The 25,007-nt window shown below is 37.0% G+C and overlaps 1 protein-coding gene across 3 annotated transcripts in view; it reads left to right on the plus strand.

The window, feature by feature from the left end:
- The window catches only part of EED (embryonic ectoderm development), a 35,467-nt gene extending 13,040 nt beyond the window's left edge, over window positions 1–22,427 (plus strand). The window contains exons 6-13 of one of the 3 annotated variants that reach the window (XM_055283158.2): window positions 274–355; window positions 6,955–7,046; window positions 8,899–9,032; window positions 11,263–11,368; window positions 12,886–12,960; window positions 20,668–20,826; window positions 21,606–21,679; window positions 22,088–22,427. In XM_055283158.2, coding sequence (XP_055139133.1) covers window positions 274–355; window positions 6,955–7,046; window positions 8,899–9,032; window positions 11,263–11,368; window positions 12,886–12,960; window positions 20,668–20,826; window positions 21,606–21,679; window positions 22,088–22,214 — 849 coding nt within the window. In that variant the 3' untranslated portion in view covers window positions 22,215–22,427. The remainder of the gene's footprint in view (window positions 1–273; window positions 356–6,954; window positions 7,047–8,898; window positions 9,033–11,262; window positions 11,369–12,885; window positions 12,961–20,667; window positions 20,827–21,605; window positions 21,680–22,087) is intronic. The other 2 variants (XM_055283159.2, XM_055283161.2) reach the window with 2 other exon arrangements.
- The last annotated feature ends 2,580 nt before the right edge of the window (window positions 22,428–25,007 follow it).

The raw sequence follows: 25,007 nt of genomic DNA on the forward strand, positions 1-25,007 counted from the left end.
GCTGCATTGCCCTGGCTGGTCTTGAACTCCTGACCTCAAGCGATTCTGCCTTAGCTTTCCAAAGTGCTTGGATTAAAGACATGAGCCACCCACTGTGCCTGGGCTCTTTTTTTTTTTTTTTTTTTTTTTTTCCCTTTTCACTTCAAGTTTGTTGGGTGATTTTAGTATGCAGCCAAGGTTGAGAACCACTACTTTAAGTGAAACTAAAGATTTATGAAAAAAAATTTACTGATTTTGAGATAGGAAACTTGAAATGTTTTAAATTTATTGTAGCACTATGTTGGCCATGGAAATGCTATCAATGAGCTGAAATTCCACCCAAGAGATCCAAATCTTCTCCTGTCAGTAAGTAAAGGTAAGTGAAGCAAATATTTCTTTAGTCTGTGCAATTTGTCAGAATTAAGATGAAGTCACTAATGTCAAGAAAACCCTGACAAATAGGAAAAACCATGAGAAGAGAGTCCACATGCTTGTATGTCTGATAATAAAAACTCACAAAAAAACACAACCACAACCTTGCACAAAGGCCATCACAACCGTACACAGAAAATAATGCAGTAAGTGCCTCTCCATCCTGAGACTGGCATCACCCTTGTTACTGATTTTGTGGCCAATCTTATTTCAAAACAATTATGTAATTGTTCTCATTTTTTTTCTTTAAAAACTTCTGTCTTTCCTTTACCTCTCGGAAAACACACATAGTTTACTTTGGCATGCACATTCTCATTGCAGTGCTTTATTTCCATATAAACATCTTTTATTTTAGAGAGCCTCTCTGTTACTTAGGTTAACAGGTCCTGTTTTATTTTAAGTCTAGTATCTGTTAATTATTTTTCCTGAACTTCTCACTCCTCCCACCCTCTACCCTCCAGTAGGCCCCAGTGTGTGGACAGATAGTGTTCTAAGGAAAAAAAGCCAAATTAAAAAAAAGATTATAACAGTAAATTTTAGTAGGAAAATCCCAGGCTACGTTAGCATATCCAAATCATTCTGTCCAATCATGTAATAATAAATACTACATATGAAAATTCATATTGCTTTTCTTTTTTAAAAAAGCTTTTGTTTTATAAAGGATTTCCTATAGGATTTCTTTAAAATGCTAAGTTTTTCAGGATAAGTTATTTCAAATATTCCCATAAAGGGAAAGCATTGCATTTTGGAAATCACTCTAGGAAGAGTTGATTACTTTTTCTTGTCTCTTGATAACACTAATTGGGGCTCAGATATTTCTGGACAAGTGTATAGGCCATAATGCCTCACTTGTTCTAAATATTACAACTTTTTTTTTCTCTTTTCTTTTTTTTTTTTTTTTTTTTTTTTTTGAGACAGAGTTTGGCTCTTATTGCCCAGGCTGGAGCGCGATGGTGCAATTTTGGCTGACCGCAACCTCTGCCTCCCAGGTTCAAGAGATTCTCCTGCCTCAGCCTCTCGAGTAGCTGGGATTACAGGCATGTACCACCATGCCCGGCTAATTTTTGTATTTTTAGTAGAGATACGGTTTCTCCACATTGGTCAGGCTGGTCTTGAACTCCCGACCTCAGTTGATCCACCTGCCTCAGCCTCCTAAAGTGCTGAGATTACAGGTATGAGCCACCGCATCCTGCCTCTATTTATTTATTTATTTATTTTTGAGACAGAATGTTGCTTTGGCGCCCAGGCTGGAGTGCAGTGGCTCTATCTTGGCTCACTGCAACCTCTGCCTCCTGGATTCAGGTGATTCTCCTGCCTGACCCTCCCAAGTAGCTGGGATTACAGGTGCCCTCCACCATGCCTGGCTAATTTTTTGTATTTTTAGTAGAGATGAGGTTTCTCCATGTTGGCCAGGCTGGTCTCAAACTCCTGACCTCAGGTGGTCCACCTGCATCGGCCTCCCAAAGTGCTGGGATTACAGGCGTGACCCACTGTGCCCAGCCCAGTATCACAACTTTTAACCCTGGTCTTCCCCTATTGTGTCAGTAAGAGCATTTTTAAAAATCAGACGTTTGAGCATGAATAAGAATTGTACTGCAAGTGATACTATCAAGAAAGTAAAAAAGCCTACCCAAAAGGAGAAAAAATATTTATAAATCATTCTAATAAAGGACTTTGATTTTTATTTTTTGTTTTTGGAGACAGAGTTTCGCCTAGTCACCCAGGTTGGAGTGCAGTGGCGTGATCATGGCTCACTATAGCCTCAACCTCCTGGGCTCAAGTGATCTACCTGCCTCAGCCTCCCCAGTAGTTAGGACTACAGGCATGTGCTGCCACACCTGGCTAAATTTTAAAAAAATGTTTTTGTAGAGACGAGGTCTCCTTGTGTTACCTAGACTGGTCTCAAACTCCTGGCATCAAGCAGTCCTCCTACCTCGGCCTCCTAAAATGCTCGGATTACAGGCATGAGCCACGATTCCCAGTTAATAAGGGATGTGTATCAAGAATTTTTATAGCTCAACAATAAAAAGACAGCCCAATTTAAAAATGGCCAAAAGTTCTGAATGACATTTCTTCACAGAGCATACACAGATGGCCACTGAGCAAATGAAAAGATCATATTAATCATTAAGGAAATACAAATGAAAATCACAGTGAAATACCACTTCACACCTACTTAGGGTAGCTGTAATAAAAACGTTAGATACTCACAAGTATTGACTGGCACAAGAAGAAATCAGAGCCCTCTCATACTGCTGGTGGGAATGTAAAATGTAACTACTTTGAAAAACAATCTGGCAGTTCCTCAAAATGTTATAGAGTCACTAATCCTAGGTGTTTACATATGTATGTATATCCTAGGGTTGTGTGGGTGAGGGTGTACATATGTATCCCCAAGAGAAATAACATGTCCATACAAAAGCTTGTACAAAATTGAAATCGAGGAATCATTTTTACAGCACTGTTAATTTTCACATGTATTACTGCCTCTGGGGTGTTTATGTGATGCATTTATATTCACAGACAGAATGAACATTGTTATATTTCAAGTTTACATGATGTGTCTTTGCTTTACACTCTTTCTTTTTTTTAAATACTGTTTTAGAGACAGGATCTCACTCTGTCAACCAGGCTATAGTAGAGTGATGTGATCACAGCTCACTGTAGCCTTGAACTCCTGGCCTCAAGCAATGTTCCCACCTCATCTTTCTGAGTAGCTGGGACTACATGTGCACACCACCATGCCTGGCTAATTTTTAAAAATTTTTTGCAGAGATATGGTTTCATTATGTTGTCCAACCTGGTCTCAAACTCCTGGCCTCAAAAGATCCTCACACCTTGGCCTCCCAAAGTGCTGGGATTACAGGTGTGAGCTACTGCACCTGGCCTGCTATACATTCTTTATTAATGTTTAATATAACATTGCTCAAATTATAGTTGCATAATTTTTGAAGAAGGACTATCATTCTATAAACTTGTGCATGATATATGTAGTTATGTTTTCGGCTTACTGTAAAAATCATAAATCTCAGTCCCCTTTCAATTTTTTAATGTGAGTATGGTGAAGGGAAAAGCTAGTATCTTGTTCTGTGGGATAAAATTGCTTATGTCAAATCTATATTTTATTTCAAAAGTATATTTCCATCAAATTAGGTTATTTAAAGAAAGTTATTTGAGATAAATATACTTAAAATATTTTTCAGACCACATAAATATTTCTGAACTTACTGTCTTAGTCCATTTTAACCTGGCATTAGAGAGTAAGAACAAGAAATTGAACTTGAAGCCTTTTTTTTTCTATAATTGGAATTAATTCATTCGTAAGAGTGGCACTCTCATGACCTAACACTTCTCATTAGGTCTCATCTCCCAACACTGCTGCATTGGGATTAAGTTTCCCAACATGCTTTTTGGGGGGATCATTTAAGCTGTAGCATTCTGCCCCTAGCCCCCAAAATTCAAATCCTCAATCAGATATGGGTGAGACTCAAGGCAGGATTCCTCCTGAGGTAAATTCTCCATCTGTGGGTCTGTGAAATCAGGCATCTTATCTATTTTCAAAATACTGTGGTAGGAAAAGCATAGGATAGACGGTCCCTTCCAAAAAGGAGAGAGAGGCAAGAATAAGGGTAACTGGTCCCAAGTAAGTCCAAAACCCAACAGAACAAACAAGATTAAATCCAAGGCACCAGAATAATCTTCCTTGGCTCCATGTTTTGCCTTCTGGGCATGCTGGGTGTGGGGTTTGGGCCCCAGAGGCCTTGGGCAGCCCCATCCTTATGGGTTTGCCACGTGCAGCCCACATAGCATCTTATGAGTTGGAGTTGGGTGCCTGCAGCTCTTGCAGGCTGGTGGTGTGCCCTGGTAGCTCAGCAGTTCTGGGATTTGGGGGATGGCTTTTTCCCCATGGCTCCACCAGGTGTTGCTGTAGTGGGAACTGCTTTGTGGCTCTGCCCTTCTGAAAAGTTTCTGCCTGGAGCCCCAGGCTCTTTGTGATGTCTTTTGAAATCTACAGAGGAAGCCGTGCCCCCACAGTTCCTGTATTCTTTGCATCTGCAGACTTAACACCACATGGACACTGCCAAGATTTGCTGCTTGTACCTTTAGAAGCTATGGCCTGAGCCATACTTGAGCCCCTTCAAGCTATGGGGTGACCAAAGAGCACTGCCTTGGAATAGGGGGAGCAAAGTGCTGAAGTGGCCCTGGACAGTGAATGTAGAGGTTCCACGGGTGCTACTCTGGAAACCTTGCCCTCAAGGTCCTAGCTATGTCTTGAAGATCTCTGAAATGCCTTTGTAGTCATTATCCCATTGTCCTGGTGAATAGAACCTGCCTTCTCTTCCCTATTAATCTCCTTAGCAATTAGTCACTTAGCCACATCCTTAATATTCTCTCCCAAACACCCTTTTTTATTTTATATATTTTTGAAGAGACAAGGACTTGCTATGTTGCCCAGGCTGGTCTTGAACTTCTGGGCTCAAATGATCCTTCCACCTCAGCCTTCGAAAGCATTGGGATTACAGGTGTGAGCCACCACACCCAGCCTGCTTTTTTATTCTTTACGTGGCCAGGCTGAGAGTTTATAAATGTTTCTGTTTTGCTTTCCTTTTTAATTACAAATTTCACCTTTAGATCATTTCTCATTTTATGATAAGCAGCCAGAAGAAGTCATGCATCACTGTGAATGCTTTGATGCTCAGATATTTCTTCTGCCAGGTATTGGATTCACTGCTCTTAACTTCTGCCTTCCACAAAGTCCTAGGGCATGGACACAGTCCTGCCAAGTTCTTCACAACTGTATGGCAAGGATGGCTTTTATTTATTTATTTATTTAATTTATTTTTTTGAGGCAAGGTCTCATTCTTGTCACCCAGGCTGGAGTGCAGTGGCACACCCTCTGCTCCCTCACACCCTCTCCTGCCCTTTTGCTGTGAGACGATTCGGCATGAAGGCCCTCACCAGATGCCGGCACCATGCCAGTGATCCTTCCACCTCAGCCTCCCGAGTAGCCGGGACTACAGGCACATGCCACCACACCCCACTAGTTTTTGTATTTTTTGTAGAGATGGGGTTTCACCATGTTGCCCAGGCTAGTCTCGAATTCCTGAGCTCAAGTGTCCACCCACCTCAGCGTCCCATGCTGCTGGAATTACAGGCATGAGCTACTACACCTGGCCTGGCTTTTTATTTTTATTTTTTAAAGACAGGGTTGGTCTCTGTCACCCAGGCAGTGCAGTGGCATGATCATAGCTCACTGCAGCCCAAAACTCCTAGGCTCAATTGATCCTCTTGCCTCAGTCCCCCAAGTAGCTAGGACTACAGGTACACACCACTAGACCTGGCTAATTTATTTTCTGTAGGGATGGGGTCTCACTATGTTACCCAGGCTGGTCTTGAATTCCTGGCCTCAAGTGATCCTCCTGCCTCAATCTCAAAGTGCTGGGATTACAGGCATGAACCATCACACCCCCCCAACAGGGATAGCTCTTACTCCATTTTCCAATAAATTCTCATTTCTGTCTGAGACCTCATTGAATGAGACCAACCTCATTCTGTCTGAGACCAACATTGTTCTACCAACATTCTGATTACAATCACTTAAGTAATCCTTAAGAAGATAAAGGCTCTCCCTGCAGCTCTTGTCTTCTTTTCAGCCTTCACTGGAATTACCCTCAATGCTCCACTCACAGCAGTATAGGCTTTTTCTAGCCTGCTCCTCCAGATTCTTCCAGCTTCTCCTCATTACCCAGTTCCAAAGTCATTTCCACATTTTCAAGTATTTATAGCAATAGTCCCATTTCTGAGTACCAACATTCTGAGTCCATTTTGTGCTGCTATAACAGAATACCACAGACTAGGTGACTGACTGATGGATTCATTAATTAATTTCTGTCCTATTGCTCAGGCTTCACTAATTTTTAAATTTTTTGTTGAGACAGGGTCTTGCTATATTGCTAGGGCTAGTCTCAAACTCCTGGGCTTAAGCAGTCCTCCCATCTTGGCCTTCTGAAGTGCCAGGGTTACAAGCATGAGCCACTGTGCCTGGCTGACTGGGTGATTTATAAGGACCAAAAATTTATTTGGCTCATGGTTCTGGAGACTGGGAAGTCCAAGAACATGGTGCCGGCATCTGGTGAGGGCCTTCATGCTGAATCGTCTCAGCGAAAGGGCAGGAGAGGGTGTGAGGGAGCAAGAGATTGAATTTATAGCCTCAGGCCCTTTTATAATCAGTATTAATCCATTTGTGAGGATGGAGCCCCCATGACCTAAATACCTCCCATTAGGCCCCAGCTTACACCTCTATTGCATTGGGGATTGAGTTTCTAGCACATGCTTTTGGGGGGACCTATTCAAACTATAGCACTTACCTAGCTAATTCTACATCTGATGTAAACATTTTAAGTTGCTGTGTAATATGGATTCCATTTTTAGGCTTTACTGTGCATAACTTACATCTAGACTTTAGTAGTTTTTCTTTCACAAGATGTTGAAAGTTCACAGTAAATAAAAAACATTCGCCTAATTTTTGTATGTTTATACTAGATCATGCTTTACGATTATGGAATATCCAAACGGACACTCTGGTGGCAATATTTGGAGGCGTAGAAGGGCACAGAGATGAAGTTCTAAGTGCTGTAAGTTGGAAACTGCAGGGCAATGACTTTCAGGTTTACATAGCTGTGAACAGTCTCCATGGAACTCTCTCCTTATAAGAAAATGTGTTTCATGTAGCCTGTCAGGCAGACATTCACTTATGTTTGACATAGAAGATTTTAATCTCCAGATGAAGGAATAAAACAAGTAAAGACTATATTTATTTATTTATTTATTTTTAAATTACTTGCACTTTTTACCAATCCCTGGAGTCTTATGAGAGCAGTATGATCTTACTCCTTTCCTTTTAATCTAAAATCAGTAAGTTAATGTTTGTTTTGCTGTTTTGCAGTTATTAAAGAAAAAAATTATGTAGCCATTAAAGTGCTTTTCAATCTTTTGTTTGAAGTTGAAACGTAATTTTTTTGCTTTTTGGAAGTGTTTTATTGTGCTCACACAGTTTTAGGTAACTTATTTCTAGCCATTCTCTTTGGGTGGCGTGGTATAATACAAGACCAGTTTAAAGATAAATACCACCTTTATATTGATGTATTGTAATCCATCAGTCTATCATACAAGTGTTTTTAGTTAGGTTTCAGATTTTAACATTATTTTCGCTTATGTTCCATATTTAGCTCATTTGATTCCTGTAGTAATTTCACACCTCTTAGATTGTTTTCCATTAAACTATGTAAAGGGGCACCATATTTTACAGCATGTAACATTTTAGTTGAAGGTACTAAAATATTCCTATGTTGGGGTTTGGATTCCTTTGTGAGAATCATACCTTCCTTGGAATACCTTGTCAACTTGGATTTCCTAAAAGTTGCAGTAGCATTCTACATCTGGCTTTATGTGTGTAAAAGCCAAGTGAACTGTTCTTTATTAATAACTCCAAATTAGTGGTATTGTCTCGAAGGATGTCTTGTTGCTGTTGACAGTGAGGTAATTCGAAGTACCACAACTGTGAATTCAATAAACATCAAGCCTAAAGTTCTTAGGCTCTTATAAAATGGTGCTCATAATTAATTCAAAGGCTGGATTAACATATAATATCTAGGTTAGTAAGGAAAATACACTTCTTCAATAGAATTCTCTACTGTTATTTCTTAGAATGAGAGCAGGAGACAGTATATAGCTCCTCTGTGTAATACAGGAGAGCAGGAGACAGTATATAACTCTCTGTGTAATACAGGAGTTCACTGATAGGTGGATAGGTGTGAGATTTTCATTACTCATTATGTGCCTTTTGCTAAGTTAAATAGCATCTCTGGGCCTTAGTGTCTGCCTATGAAATGAGGTTGTTACAATAGATGATCTGTTACATGCCTGTTAAAAATTAGTAAACAGCAAATGCAAAAAGTTAAAATCTGTTTTTTATTAGACTTTTAAAAATTCACTTAAAAGTGAACTCTAAAACTAACTTCAAAATATTTTGACTTAGAATTATAAAGTAAAATGTCAGCTCTTTAAGGATTCATGTATTTTCACATGCACATGTCAGTTTCATTGGCTGGTTGAGGTTGGATAGGAAAAGTAATATCACTATTCAGCTCTTTGTGTCAGAATAATTATTTTACCTTAGCATTCAATTTACCTTCAAAATAAGCAAAATAAATATTTTAGTGTAATTGAATAGATAAAACTAAGTTTAAGTAATTTTTTCTTGATTTATACATTGTAACAATGCTCATATATCCCGATGTTGACAAACTAAAACTGTAAATCTTGAAAGTAGTAAACTCTGATTTATGGCCTATTTAGATGAAACCCAAAATGTAGTTTGTATTGTGATTTGAAATACAGTTTTCACTATGTTGCACATTAGGCAAAAATTGGATAAATATAATTTGGAGCTGTAATTTATATAAAACTTTTTGGTTTTACATACAGGATTATGATCTTTTGGGTGAAAAAATAATGTCCTGTGGTATGGATCATTCTCTTAAACTTTGGAGGATCAATTCAAAGAGAATGATGAATGCAATTAAGGAATCTTACGATTATAATCCAAATAAAACTAACAGGTAACAGTTGTGGTATTTGAAACAATTTGCTATGTTGTGCTATTGAATATATGTTTTATTTTTTCCCAAAATTGCTATATAAGCCCCAACATTGAGTTTAGAAGACCTTCTTTTAACTTTAAGGGATAATTTACATACCATAAAATTCACCCCTTTAAGAAGTCCTTTATTTGCAGTGTTTGTGGCTTAGTTTTCAAAATCCCCTTTAAATTGTGTTGTCATCTTAGTAGCACATTTTACTTATTTGTATTTTGGTATGCATATGCTTGGCCTTTTAAGTTATAAGTGTAAAAGTTTTAAATCACTTTAAGCTTATTATGGACTAGGGAGAGTAAAGGACACTTTAGAATAATGTTAACTTTTTTAAATGATATTAATTCTAATTCAAGATGGTAAACCACAGTTTTAAACAATGGAGTTCTTAGCTCTAATTCATGATAATGCTTTTCCCTAAATGATGCTCACTTCATTAAACGGAGAGAATTCAAATGCAGGAGCCTCGCTTCATGGTACTATAGGTTGGGGAATTTTGCAGTTTTCTTAGTATATTTTTGAAATGTCTCAATTCTTAATGCAGTAACTGCGTGTAGAATCTTATCAGGCTGTCATTAACACTTTCACTGTAAATGTTGTATGTCTGCATGTTAACTTTGTTGGCACTTTTGTTTTAGCAAAGAGCTAGAATTCATTTTCTGGTTATCAGGCCAAATTGTTAATAGATTATTAAATTTGTAAGCATCAGTAGATATTTCAATGCACTAACATTCATCAGACCTAAGTGTCCTCTACGAATTATTAAAAGTTTTACCTTTCTCCTTTAAAACACCAGGAGCTAGTAGTACAATGTTAAATTTATATTTTTAGATTATTTTCTAGATATCTGGAATAAATACAAGCTATATTTCACCGTTTTCAAAAAATAACAGTTGTACTCGTTTTTTCTTTGAGAGAGGTTTGGCCATACAATTATAATATGTACTTAGCTAAAAAGCAATTAATATAATTATAGCAGAGTTAAGAATTTATATCAGATCATAAATAACATTTTAATGTTTCAACAAAATATCCCAGAATTTGAATTGGAAGGATTGTTTTTAGTTGCTGCAATCCAAAGTGCTTTTTTACATATCTGAGGGAAAAGGTAAAGAGAGGATATATGAATTGCCTAAGACAACCAGTTCACGGCATATTATACTTATACAGCTATTTCTGATTTCAAACTGAGTATATTAGGAATGTTAAGTGTACTGTTAATTAAATAACTCCAGAATTAATAGCAGCGTGTTTTGTTTCTTCTCACAAATATCTCTAATGAAAACAATGGTGCCATTTAGTTTCCTAAATACAAAAATTATTTGGAAAAGTCCTAGGAAATTTTATTTTATTTTATTTATTTTTTTGAGACAGAGTTTCGCTCTTGTTTCCCAGGCTGGAGTGCAGTGGTGCAATCTTGGCTCACTGCAACTCTGCCTCCCAGGTTCAAGTGATTCTCTTGCCTCAGCCTCCCAAGTAGCTGGATTACAGGCACCCGCCACCACGCCTGGCTAATTTTTTTTTTTTTTGTATTTTTAGTAGAGATGGGGTTTTACCATGTTGGCTAGGTTGGTCTCGAACTCCTGACCTCAGATGATCCACCTGCCTCGGCCTCCTAAAGTGCTGGGAGCCACCGCACCCGCCCCACTTAAGAAATTTTAAATTCCTGTAAGGCATCCTTTTCAGAAATTATTGCTCACGGCAGGACTCCAGACTTATCTTTAGCAGACTTTGGAATGATGTTTAGTTGTTCCTGGAAAGATGACTGTCTTTTGAAATAGTGTAGATATTATTGACTTTTATAGACTTAATGCTTAATTTTAAGGACTGAGTAGGTAGCTTAGTATATTTTCTGTGGGAAACTGATCAGGCTTTTATTTATTGGTTAGGGTACCCAGAATTGAAGTGATTAATTTTGGGTTATATACAGTAAAAGGCAGGAAACTACAGTGTTTATAAACGAAGTATCTATCATAGGACAAAAATAAAATTGGATAATAATGGAGAAAAATAAACAAAAGTAGAATGAGACTTTAGCTTTCAATAAATAGATAAGGTGGTTGGTTATGTAGGAACACAGAGGAATTAATAGTCTTACATTTTGTTTTTCCAAGTTTTATAAATCCAAAAATGAAAAAGAGTATGATTCTACTATAATTTTTTCTTTTAACTTTTTACATTTCCATTCTTCCTTCAGGCCATTTATTTCTCAGAAAATCCATTTTCCTGATTTTTCTACCAGAGACATACATAGGAATTATGTTGATTGTGTGCGATGGTTAGGCGATTTGATACTTTCTAAGGTATGGTAACTGCAGTTAAGCTGTACTTCCATCGTGTGTGTGTGTGTGTGTGTGTGTGTGTATGTGTGTGCGCGTGTTGGAACTTGGCAGGGAGCAGTTTATGTAGTTTATTAAATTGAATGGCAGCTGGGAAGTTGCCTTTTTTAAAGTCTCCTATTTTGATATATTTAGAAACTTGTTTTAAGAATAAAACATGCCATTGAATTATAATTCTTTGTGCTCCAGTAAGATGAGTATAGTTTTATAAGGTGATAGTGTTCTCTGATATTCAGTATTGTTAAAAGATAACCAGTAACTAAAGCCAACAGAATTGGCTTTTGTTTTTGTTTTTTTGTATCTCTGTGACTATTTTAGTAAAATTTTATTTATAAAAACGTGGCTGGAGTTGGCTTATGGGCTGTAGTTTGCCAACCCCTGCCCCTGTTGATGGATTTATACAGATGCTCCTCAACTTATAATGGGATTACATCGTGATAAACTCGTCATAAGTTGAAAACGCATTTAATACACATAACCTACTGAATATCAGCTTAGCCCAGCCTACCTTAAATGTGCTCAGAATTAGCCTACAGTTGGGCAAAATTATCTAACACAAAGCCTGTTTTATAATAAAGCATTGAATATCTGACATACTGCATACTGCTAGCCCAGGAAAAGATCAAAATTAAAAATTCCAAGTACTTCAAAATTGCAGCTGTTTTGTACCATTTTGGTAAAGTTGAAAAATTGTAAATTAGACCATTGTAAGTCAGGGCCATCTGGGTGTGTGTGTGTGTGTTTGTGTGTCTGTATTTTTTTGTAGCTGATAATTTAGAGAAGCTATTGGTGATGTTACATGAGCATTTAGGATTATCAAATTTGGTGAAATTGGTGTCCAGTTTCTTTTCTTGATGTGAATTTCAGGCCACTTCACATTTTCTTGGGCAGAGCCTGATTTACTTTTTTCTTGGCTTTATGTGTAAACTGTTTTTTAATTTTTTCTTTAAACTTTTGACCTTCAAATAACTTGATTCATAGGATGTTTCAAAGATTGTGCAGAGAGGTCCCATATGATCTTTATCCAGAATCCAAAGTTTATATATTATATAACTGTAATATAATATCAAATCCAGAAAATTGACACTGGTACAATGTGTGTGTATAGTTTTATGTCATTTTATCACGTGAATTTTGTCATTTCAAGAATGGTACAGTTTGGGACCTTTTAAGATTGTTTTTTTCCATTCAGACCCTTGAGATCCATCCAGGTTGTTGCCTGTATCAGTAGTTCTCCTTTTTTATTGCTGAGTAGTATTCCATGGTATGGATTACCATAGTTTATTTAACTATCTATGGTAGGAGGTTTTGGTCGTTTCCAGTTTTGGGCTATTGCAAATAAAGCTGCTAATCAACAGTTGTGTCCAGGTTTTTGTGTGGACTTAAGTTTTCATTTCTCTGGGTAAATGCCTAGGAGGGCAATTGCTGGGTCATGGTTAAGTTTGTTTAGTTTTTTAAGAAACTGCCAAACTATTTTCCAGAGTGGCCGTGCCATTTTACATTCCCACCAGCAATGTATGAGAGATCCAGTGTCTCCGAATCTTCGCCAGCATTTGGTATTGTCATTATTTTTTATTTTAGCTGTTCTGATAGGTGTGTAGTGATATCTCATCGTGGTCTTAATTTGCATTTCCCTGATGGCTAGTGATGTTGAACATCTTTTTCATGTGCTTATTTACCATTCATATATCCTTTTTGGTGATGTCTCTTCATATCTTTTGCTCATTTTCTAATTGGATTGGTTTTTTGTTGTTGTGTTTTTTTTTTTTTTTTTTTTTACTGTTGAGTTTTGAGAGTTTGAATATATTCTAAATATGAATCCTGTATCAGATACATAGTTTGCCAATATTTTCTTTCAGTCTGTAGCTTGTCATTTCATCCTCTTTAATAGGGTCTTTCACAGAGCAAATGTTTTTAATTTATTTTAAATCCAGTATATTGATTTTTTAAAATTATTTTATGGATTATGCTTTTGATGTTGTGCCTGAGAACTCCTTACCAAGCCATAGACCTTAAAGATTTTCTCCTGTGTTGTCTTGTAAAAGTTTTATACTGCTATGTTTTACATTGAATGTGTAATCCATTTTGAGTTGATTTCCTTATGAAGGTGTGAGGTTTAGGTTGAAGTTCATTTTTCCCCTATAGATACTCAGTTGTTCCATCAGCATTTGTTGAAAGACTATTCTTCCGCCACTGAATTGCTTTTGCACCTCTATCAGAAATTGTTTGGCTGTACTTACGTGGAGCTGTTTCTGATTTTCCTGTTCTGTTTCATCTGTATATCTGTCCCTCCACCAGTACTACATACACAGTCCTCATTATTATAGCTCTCTAATTATTTTTGGAATCTGATAGATTTCTCCCACCTTTATTTTTTTTTCATAATTGTTTTGAGCTATTCTAATTCCTTTGCCTTTCTGTGTATAAATTTTAGAATAATCTTTTCTACATTTATAAAAATCTTGCCGGGAGTTGTTTTGAGGAGGAGTTTTTGACTGGAATTGTATTAAACCTGTATATATAATTTCGAGGAGAATTAATATTGTGCTGAGTCTTCTAATCCATGACTGTGGTATGTCTCTTCATTTATTTACATCTTCTTTGACTTTTGCCATCAGCATTTTATAGTTTTTAGCATATAAGTCCCGTTTTTGCTCTGTTAGATTTATACCTAAGTATTTTTTAAGCAATTATAAACTGTTTTATATTTTTATTTTCCATTTTTATGTGTTCATAACTAATATATAGAAATATAATTGATTTTTGCATATTAATCTTGAATCTTGTGATCTAGCTAGACTACATATTCAAGGTGTGTTTTGTGATTTTCTCTGTAGACTATGATGTGATCTGCAAATAAGGACAGTTTTATTTCTTCCTTTGTGATCTATATGCCTTTTCTTTTTTTGCCTTATTGCACTGGTGAACTTTCAGTCCTGTGTTGAATAGCAGTGTTAGGAACAGATATTCTTGACTTGTCATTCCGTCTTTCACAATTAAGTATATTAGGGTTTGTTTTGTTTTGTTTTGTAGATATTCTCTATCAAGTTGGGAAAGTTAAGAACTGTTTCCTGTTCCTAAATTTTTGAGAGCTTTTTCATGAATGGTGTTTTGTCAAATGCTTTTTCTTCATCAGTTTATATGATCATGTGGTTTATCTTGTGTTGCCTGTTAATAGAGTGGATTATATTGATTGATTTTTTGAATATTGATCCAGCCTTGGAACCCTGGAATACATTCCTACTTGATCATCCTGTGTAATTTTTTGTATTGCTAAGTTCTGTTTGCTAATATTTTGTTAAGGATTTTTGTGTCTGTATTCATGAGGTATGATACTGGTCTGAACTTTTTTTTTGGTACTGTTTTTTCTGGTTTTGGTATTAGTAATACTGACTTTATAAAATGAATTGGCAAATGATCTATTTCCCATTTTCCAGAAGAGATTGTGCAAAATTAGTGTGACTTTGTTTTTTTTTTTTTTTTTTTGAGACAGAGTCTTGCTCCGTTGTGCATGCTGGAGTGCAGTGGTGCAGTCTCAGCTCACTGCAACCCCCACCTCCTGGGTTCAAGTGATTCTCGTGCCTCAGCCTCCTGAGTAGCTGGGATTACAGGCGTGCCCCACGCCCAGCTTGTATTCTTTAGTAGAGATGGAGTTTCACCATGTTGGCCAGGCTGGTCTCGAACTCCTGACCTCAAGTGATCTGCCTGCCTTGGCCTCCCAAAGTGTTGGGATTACAGGCGTGAGCCACTGCCCGGCTAGTGAAACTTTTTAATGAGGTCCCTTAACTTAATAGTTATAGGGCTGTTCAAATTAACTACTTCATTTCAGGTCATACTGGGTGAGCTGTAGTGGTTTGTGCTGTTTGAGGAATCGGTACATTCCATCTAAGGTAAAATCTGTGTACAGAGCTGTTTGTAATATTCTCTCATTATCCTTTCAACATCTGCTAGGTCTATAGTGATAACCCATTTCTTTCTCTTTTTTTGAGACAGGGTCTTACTCTGGCTGAGGTGCAACTGGCCGTGGTGCTCACTGCAGCCTCGACTTCCCAAGCAGTCTGCTCACCTCTGCCTCCTGAGTAGCTGGGACTATAGGCGTGGGCCACCATGCCTGGCTAATTAAAAAAATTTTTTTGTAGAGATGGAGTCTTGCTGTGTTGCCAGGGCTGGTCTCATTTTAGAAATTGGCAGTTTCTTTTTTGAAATTGGCAGTTTAGGTCTTTTTTTGGGTCAGTCTTGCTAGAGGTTTGTGAATTTTATCGATCTTTTCAAAGAACTAGCTTTTTATTGTTTGTTTTCTGTTGTAAATGTTATTGATGTCTTCTCTTTTGTTTGCTGTTGGTTTATTTTGCTCAACTTTTATCAGTTTCTTTTTTTTTTTTTTTTTTTTTTTTTTTTTTTTTTTGAGACGGAGTCTCGCTCTGTCGCCCAGGCTAGAGTGCAGTGGCGCGATCTCGGCTCACTGCAAGCTCCGCCTCCCGGGTTCACGCCATTCTCCTGCCTCAGCCTCTCCGAGTAGCTGGGACTACAGGCGCCCGCTACCGCGCCCGGCTAATTTTTTGTATTTTTAGTAGAGACGGGGTTTCACCGTGGTCTCGATCTCCTGACCTCGTGATCCGCCCGCCTCGGCCTCCCAAAGTGCTGGGATTACAAGCGTGAGCCACCGCGCCCGGCCAACTTTTATCAGTTTCTTAAGATGGTAGCTTAGATTGTTGAGTTTTTGAGAATTTGTTTTATGGCTCTATTTTAGATATGTTTGATGGGAGCTTGAAAAGAATATGTATTCTGTTGAGTGGAATGTTGTATAAGTGTTTAATTGGTTGGTGATGTTGTTGAATTCTTCTATATCCTTGTTCTCTGTCTACTATTTTATCAACTATTGAGAGACAGGTGTTGAAATCTTCAGTTACAATGTGGATTTTTCTCTTTCTCCTTTCAGTTCTGTCACATTTTGCAGTTCTATTGTTGGTGCATTCACATTTAGTATTGCTATGTCTTTGGAGTTGACTCTTTTTTTATTACATAATCTTTTTTCAAACTTTTAATCTATGTATATTATAATTAAGTTTCTTGTAGATGATATAGTTGGGTCATTTTTTAAATCTATTCTGCGTATGTCTTTTAATTGGTGTATTTAGACCATTTATATTTAAGCCTTAATATCAGTTATTATTTTAAGTCTGCCATTTTTCTTTTTGTCTTTTTCATTTCTCTCTGAGTTTTTTCCCCCCTAACTTTCTGGGTTACATGAACAGTTTTTAGAATTCCATTTTTATTTATCTGTAGTAACTCATTAGTCTACTATATTATCAGCATTTTACAATATTTTGTTTTCTCCAGAAATAAAATCTTGCCAGTCACCCGGGCTGGAGTACAGTGGCAGAGTCTTAGCTCTCTGAAGCCTGAAACTCCTGGCCTCAAGCAATCCTCCTGATTCAGCCTCCCCAGTAGCTAGGACTAGAAGCATGCACCACCATGCTCAGCTAATTTCTTTAATGTGTAGAGGTGGGAATCTTGCTATGTTGCTCAGGCTGGTCTTAAACTCCTGGCCTCAGGTGATTCCCCTGCTTTGGCCTCCCAAAGCACTGGGATTATGGGCACAAGCCATTTGAGTGAAATTTAGAATGCTTCCTTCCCTTTACATCACTTTATTGTTCTCCATTTATAATTGTCTTAAATATTTATTTATATTTGAGAACTGTATCAGTTTTTTTGTTCTTCAACCATCAAACATAATTTAGAAAACCCAAAAGGAAAAGGAGAGTATTATATTGACTCATTTTGCATTTTCTGTTGTTCTTCCTTACTGATAAATTGAAATCTTCTTAATTAATTTTCTTTCTGTTTCGAAAACTTTCTTTAACCATTCTTTTAGAGCAGGTCTGCTGTTAACAGATTCTCCTAGTTTTTCTTTATCTGAACATGGCCTCATTTCTTCTTTATTTCTGAGGGATATATTCACTGAATATAGGATTCTGGATTCACAGTTATTTTCTTTCAACACTTGACAAATGTTTTTGCTCCCTCTTTGGCCTCCATAATTTCTGATGAGAAATTTGCTGTCACTGGAATTGTTTGTCCCCTGTAGGTAAGATGTTCTTTCTGTCTTACTGCTTTCAGGATTGTTTTCTTTGCCTTTAGTGAAATTTCAGATTGAGCACGAGTATATTTAGTTTGAGGTTTGAGTGCGATATGACTTGATGTGGATTTCTTTGGGTTTGTCTTGTTTGGGGTTCACTGACATTCTTGAATCTGTAGTAGATTGATGTTTTGTCCCAGGTTTGGAAAGTTTTCAGCCATTACTCAAATTGTTTTTCAGCCCTGCTCTCTTCCCTCATTTTGGGACTCTGATTATATGAATGTTAGATCGTTTGTTTGGTCCCTAGGACTGTCTTTTTTCTTTTTTTTTTTGTTCAGATTGGGTAATTTCTGTTGTACTGTCTTTAAATTTACTGACTCTTGACCCTCTTCTCTTTTGGTATTGAGCCCATCAATTCAGTTTTTTATTTGGGTTATAATAGTATATTTTAGTTATAAAACTTCCAGTTCATTCTAAGTATGTTTGCGTTCATTGAAGCATTTTTATATTCCTGCCTTAAAGCTATGTCAGATCTGACATCCATGTTATCTCAGTGTTGGTATCTGTTGATTAGCTTTTTAAAGCTGATTTTTATCTTTTTAAAAAGTTGATTTTTGATTCTTGGTATGAAGAGTGATTTTTGATTGAAACCTGGGTATTTTGGGTATTACGAGACACTGGACCTTATTTAGATCTTCTCTCACAGCAGGCTTTCTCTGATACCTTTTCAGCTGGGGAAGGGAGGCGCATTGTGTTGTGCCAGGTTGGGGTGGAAGTCCGGGTTCCCCACTCGGTTGACCTCGTGTTGGTGCTTAATTACTGCTCAGTGGGGGTGGGAGTTAAGGCTTTCCGTAGGCCTCAGCTGATACCACCCTAGCTGGGAAGGGCCAGGATGCCTAATTACTGCCCCCCTTAGTGGTCTCCATTGACACTCTGGGTAGTTTGATGGTGGCTTTACCAATGAGTGGTTATGAATGTCCTAATTCTATTAGGCCTCCTCTGATACCACCCTAGCCCAAGAGGAGGCGGGTCACCCTTTGCTCTAAGAGGTACAGGGAGAGTCATGGGGTAGGCACTTGGGGTGCTTAGTTACAACTTGAGCATGGGTTTTCACTGGGCTTTTGCTGGTTCAGATGGAGGTGCGTCCACAGATTTTTCTAGGGTGTTTGGCTGGAGTAGAGCATTGTTGTCTGAAAATTTTGTCTTGTTAGGCTGCTACTTTTTTTGGTTCATTGGCTAGAAAAAGCAGGCTTTTGTTGTTGTTGTTGTTGTTTTTGTCTTCACTCATTAGCATTTCTGAGTTGCTGCCTTCTCTCTCATCCAGTCTGGAATACATAAGGCAAAAGAAAACCCAGGAAAGTCAACAGTGATCGTTTATGTTCCAAGGTTTCTAACTTGTTTGCCTTTTCTCTACCTTTCCAAGTCTTATGTTTGCTTTATGTATGACACTCAGACTTTTAAGTGGACTTATAGGAAAAAATACATCTGCTCCATTGTTCCAGCAGCAGAAGTAAAAAGCTATTAGCTTTTTTAAATTTCTGCTCTTAGAACTTAGATTTCTGGAAAGGATTTCTGGATTTTAGGTGGTAGGCTGAACTGAGATATATTGGTGGTCTCAAATCTGGCTCCGCATCGTAATCACTAGGAGAATGTTAGAAAAATAGATTTCCTAGACCTCACCTTCAGAAATTCTAAATCTGGCACAAGGCCCTGGGAATTGGTAGTTCTAAAAAGCTCTTAGATGATTTTGAAGTGCAGCCATCCATTAGCTCTGGCAACATCTTTTTACCTCACTTCGCTTTAGTTTTTCCATCCAGGGACTCCAGTACTTAAAAATTCTTCACCGGTGCAGTTAGTAAGAAGCACTTGAAGAGCCATTTTACAGTTCTTCTGCTTTGGCCTTTCTCTTAGAGACTCTGAATCAGTAGGGGCTGAGATGAGCCTTTCGAGAAAATTCCACAGACTATTGATCCAATTTTGCATTTAGCCAAGAGTCATCACAGTAGGTGGTTTCTAAGGTCTTTACAGTTAAAGACTTGAATAACAGATGTCATATAGCACTAGGATTTAAAAAGTCTAAATAAAAAAGGTAGAGAAGAAAAAAGAATGTGTTGTCTCCTCCCTAATCTTCAAGTGGCCATACTATTAAATTATTTAAATGCCTGTGAACCCCACAGGGCTGCCACCTGTCACTATATTATGTAGGCTGTCCAGTAAAACTGTAGGGGCACTGTTCACTTACCCGAGGATTTCTGAATCCTGGTGCTATTTAGTTTAGGCCAGATAATTCTTTTTTTTTGTAGGGGGTTTCCTGTGCATTATAAGATGTGTAGTAGCATCTCTGGCCTCTACCCATTAGAGCACAGACACATTGCCAAATGTCCCTTAGTGGGCAAACCACTGACCTAACAGTAATATGAATAGTGCCCACAGTTTTGCAATTTTTTCTCATTGTATTCTTTACCACTTACTGCTTAGGTGTGTGCATACAAATTTGATTTTGTAGGATAGGAAAAGTAGAAGTTTGAAGCCTATTTCAATCCTATCCCCATATCAGTGTCTTGATGTTAAACAACTGCTTTACTTGTGTTCGATTGCCCTATTTACAAACTGAATTCTAAGGCCATTTATGTGAGTTCATCAACTTTCTTAAGATACCTGTTGAGCACCTACTGTGTGGCACAGATACTGGATGAAGGAATAATAGTTAATAAGGTAAAGGAAACCACCTGTGATTAGAAGTGAAATGGGAAACCACATGCGGAAAGATGAAACTAGTGAAGTAAGCAAGAGCCAGATTAATGCCGGATTATGAAAAGCCATGTATTCTAATTCTGTGTGTTTGTAATTGACCTGTGCTATAAAACACTTCAAGTCTCTGGGTATCAGAGTATCTAGAGCTGAACTTGGTTTAACTTGGAAGAGAAATGTTGACTTCCAAAATGAGTATTTCAGACAATGTGATTCTTCTGTATTATCGAATTCTGTTGATAATCAGATTTCTTGTCCTTAAGTATGGTCATTGACTGTAAATATAAATGAATGTACATCACTGTACTTGATAGATGGATTAACCAGGTTCTAAGAGCTGTGAATTCCAAAACAATAGAAAAGCCTTGTTTTTACTTTGTAAGATTCAGTTCCTCATTAACATTTCTTTTTCTCATTTCTCTCTCTGTTTTAGTCTTGTGAAAATGCCATTGTGTGCTGGAAACCTGGCAAGATGGAAGATGATATAGATAAAATTAAACCCAGTGAGTCTAATGTGACTATTCTTGGGCGATTTGATTACAGCCAGTGTGACATTTGGTACATGAGGTTTTCTATGGATTTCTGGCAAAAGGTATCAACATACTTTTACATTTTGAAATGATCTGACTTATGAAAGACCATTGTAATTCCAGCTTTTTCTGTTGTGTCCATGTTCTTTTTCCTTTACAAATCTACCCTGATGTTTTGTATTGATTACTTTGCCCTTTGATGTCATTCATCAAATACTTTGGTGTTATTCATTCTACTTTTGTGGCTCTGCATATGATCTGCAGTGCTTACTTTAAATTAAGTTGGCAGTTAGGTATCAATGGTGGAAATTAGGTGTTTATGTTCCGTAATATAAACATTATCATAACATTACTAAGACTTAATGTTTTAGTAATTAGATTGTCAATCTACCTATGTAACTGTTTCCTAGAGAAAAATCAGGATAGAAGACCGATAAAATACTAGTTACCTAAAAATTTAAAGAAATCTATTGTTAGGATTTTGCAGTAACAAATTACTTGGGTATTTATTTCTGTAAGAAAACTTTGGAAGGCTTTCCACAGCTTTTGCAGTATTTCTTGAAGGCAGAAGAAAAAATAAGTACTATGCTAACAATGTAAATTTGTAAGGCCCTTCATAAATTTGCAAAATGCCTTCTTACTTGCTCAAGACACTTGTGATGTATTAATTGCTCTTATTCATATTTACAAATCAGGAGTATAAGACCCAAAGAAATAGTCAAGAGCACAGAGGCTGGAACTGAGCTTTTTCTGAAACAAGAAAGCTGTCTGAGGATTCCTCCAATGCTTTAGAACCTGGTAATTTTATTAATTTGATGTTTTTAAAAATATGTTTATACAGATGCTTGCATTGGGCAATCAAGTTGGCAAACTTTATGTTTGGGATTTAGAAGTAGAAGATCCTCATAAAGCCAAGTAAGTATTTAGAAATTTCTGTTCAAAATTTCAGGCTTTTTCTCCACACTTGTATGCCAATGTAGAGAAGATCATTTATATTTGCAGTGCCATCCTTAAGTCATTTTTAACATTTACTGTTTTCAGAGTTAAAGTTATTCTTTTTTATTCCAATAATTTTTGTTTTTCCTAAGTACCTTGGTGACAAGTCATTTCTTGTTTTTATACAAATTATGTAGTGCTTGTTGAACTTAAAATATATCCAAATTTTATAAAATTTGAGACTGAGCTCTTAGTGAAGTATATTTGGGTTTTAAATGCTTTTCGTATGACTTGGAACATCTGCTTATTTTCTAATCCACTGTTTTAGGGTAGACACTGACAATGTTATGTGTGGTCTTTAACCTGTTGTCATGTTTTTTTCCCTAGATGTACAACACTGACTCATCATAAATGTGGTGCTGCTATTCGACAAACCAGTTTTAGCAGGGATAGCAGCATTCTTATAGCTGTTTGTGATGATGCCAGTATTTGGCGCTGGGATCGACTTCGATAAAATACTTTTCCCTAATCAAAATTAGAGTGTGTTTGTTGTCTGTGTAAAATAGAATTAATGTATCTTGCTAGTAAGGGCACGTAGAGCATTTAGAGTTGTCTTTCAGCGTTCAATCAGGCTGAGCTGAATGTAGTGATGTTTACATTGTTTACATTCTTTGTACTGTCTTCCTGCTCAGACTCTACTGCTTTTAATAAAAATTTATTTTTGTAATGCTGTGTGTTTAGTTACTTTCATTGTGGTGAAAAAAAGTTAAAAGTAATAAAATTATGCCTTATCTTTTATAATGGTTATTTTTTGTGGTTCTCTTAACCAGAGAAAGTTTTGTAATACAGAGATTAAGTATAGACTCTAGAACTAAAGTGAATTCAAATCTTGGCTCTCCTACTACATGACCTTGGATAAACGATTTCTCAATGCTTGGTTCCTTGTGTATAAAACAGGGATAATAATACTTGCCTCAGGGTTGTTGTGAGGATCAAATGATTCGTTATGTGTGAGACAGAACAGTATTTGACATATAATAAGCCCTAAATATATTCTAAATGTTTATAATTATTGGAGATTATAGTTCCTATGGTTTTATATTTTTTAATGATTTATTTAATAGTTTCATAAGTGATATTTAAAATTCTACAGAGTTAGAACCTATGATAATGTTTAACTGTAACCTTTCTTTATAGTTTAAAAAATATTACTGCCATTAGATTTGCAACTAGGCCATTGGTAACCTTAGAGGAGATATCATTAGAGCAAAGGAGGAGAGGATATAGAAGCTTAAATGCAGTGGGTTGGATCATGAGAGAGATGGCAAGTATGTCCATGTAGTGAGTTGTTGCCCCTTTTCTAGAAGGATGTTACTGGCTAAGAGAGATCATAAGGTTGGGAATAGTTGGTTATTTTGTCTCCAACATAAGGCACACTGCATTTATTTGTGGGCAAAAATTCCCTAAAGAGTGAAGGAATTCCCTAAAGAGGGAAGACCAAGATCACATGTGGAGGGGTTAACTTGAAGCAGAGGAGTGAAGAAAGCCTGAATGATCATAAGCTAAGGTTGGAGGTGAAATGAGGTGAGCCAGAGAAAAATACAAAAGACTGAATTTTGTCAGGTTTTTAAAAAGATTCATGAACCTTGTTTCTATAAATATGTGCATTTTTAAAGTTTAGTTTTCATATCTTGTACAGTGTTTGATACTGCCCCTTTCTGAGCTGTCTCTGAAGCACAGTTTACTTCTCTGATAATAGTATAATGCTTAAGTCTGAATAAACAGGAAAACTTACTGCCTTTTACTGTCTTGGTCCAATGAACCCTTCAATTGTTTTTTAGAAATTTTAATAGGAACTTCAAGAAGTAAACCTTTATAGCAAGTAAATTCTTATGTACAACATCACAAAAGACAAGGAATACTGTCATATCCTTTTAGCAAAATGAGATTGACTAGGTTCTTGTTGCAAAATACTGCATGATGAAATCCTTCCTGTTGCATGATTAACTGGGTGAGAATATCATCTTTCCTTTTGGTGCTTAGAAATGTATTATTCACGATTCCATTCTTGAGGTTTGTTTTTTAATTTTTTTGGAGACAGTCTCACTCTGTTGCCCAGTCTGGAGTGCAGTGGTGCTGTCTCAGACGTCTCACTGCAACCTCTGTCTCCCAGGCTCAAGTGATTCTCGTGCCTCGGCCTCCCAAGTAGCTTGGATTACAGGTGTGTGCCACCATGCCCAGCTAATTTTTGTATTTTTAGTAGAGACGGGGTTTCACCATGTTGGCCAGGCTAGAATATCGAGTGTTAAAGTTAGTGCAGATAATGAAAGGTCCAGGAGTCAGAACTCACAGGCCAGTTATCAGCCACATGTTTATACTCTATTTTTGCCCTCTCTCCTTTCCCTGAAATACTGAGGAAGTAACATCTCTTTTCCTAATGGATGTTATCCAGAGGCCCCCAGTCACCAGTTATCTCATTAGCCTACAAAAACACGTTATTTTCACTCAAGTGATCTCAAGGTTCTTAGAAGTTGTATCAGGAAATGGAAATCAAGAAGAAATTATATTCTCCAGGGTCTTAGAAGTTGTATGAGGAAATAGAAACCAGGAAGAAATTATATATATGTCTTTAATTGACCATTGTATATATTTATAGGGTACAATGTGATGCTTCATACACGTATACAATGTAGAATGAGCAAATTGGGCTAATACCTATCACTTTGTTCCTCATCTTAAAGGAAAAGCCTCCAACTTTTCACTATTGAGTATGATGTTAGTTATTGGCTTGTCACACATGGCCTTTATTGTGTTGAGGAACATTCATCCCTTCTATACCTGTTTTGTTGGGAGTTACCATGAAAGGGTGTTGAATTTTGTCAAATGCTTTTTCTGCATCTATTGTCATAATGTACAGTTTTTGTCCTTCATTCTGTTAATATGGTAAATCACATTAATGTGCATATGTTCAAACATCCTTGCATCCCAGGGATAAATCCCACATGGTCATGGTGGATGATTCTTTTAACGTATTGCTGAAGATGATGGTTTGCTAGTATTTTGTTGAGTATTTTTGTATTTACGTTCATCAGGGATATTGTTTCTGCTAGTGTCCTTGGTCTGGCTTTGGTATCAGGCTAATATTGTCCTTGTAAGATGAGTTTGGAAGCATTCCCTGCTCTTCATTTTTGAGAAGAATGTGAGGTATTAATTCTTTAAATGTTTAGTGAAACAGAAAAGCCCCGTCTTGGGCTTTTCTTTGATGGGAGACTCAGTATGTTAACAGCTGTAATATTTCCTCTTTCAT

This window comes from Symphalangus syndactylus, chromosome 6 (assembly GCF_028878055.3).
Source record: "Symphalangus syndactylus isolate Jambi chromosome 6, NHGRI_mSymSyn1-v2.1_pri, whole genome shotgun sequence".
Lineage (NCBI taxonomy): Eukaryota > Metazoa > Chordata > Mammalia > Primates > Hylobatidae > Symphalangus > Symphalangus syndactylus.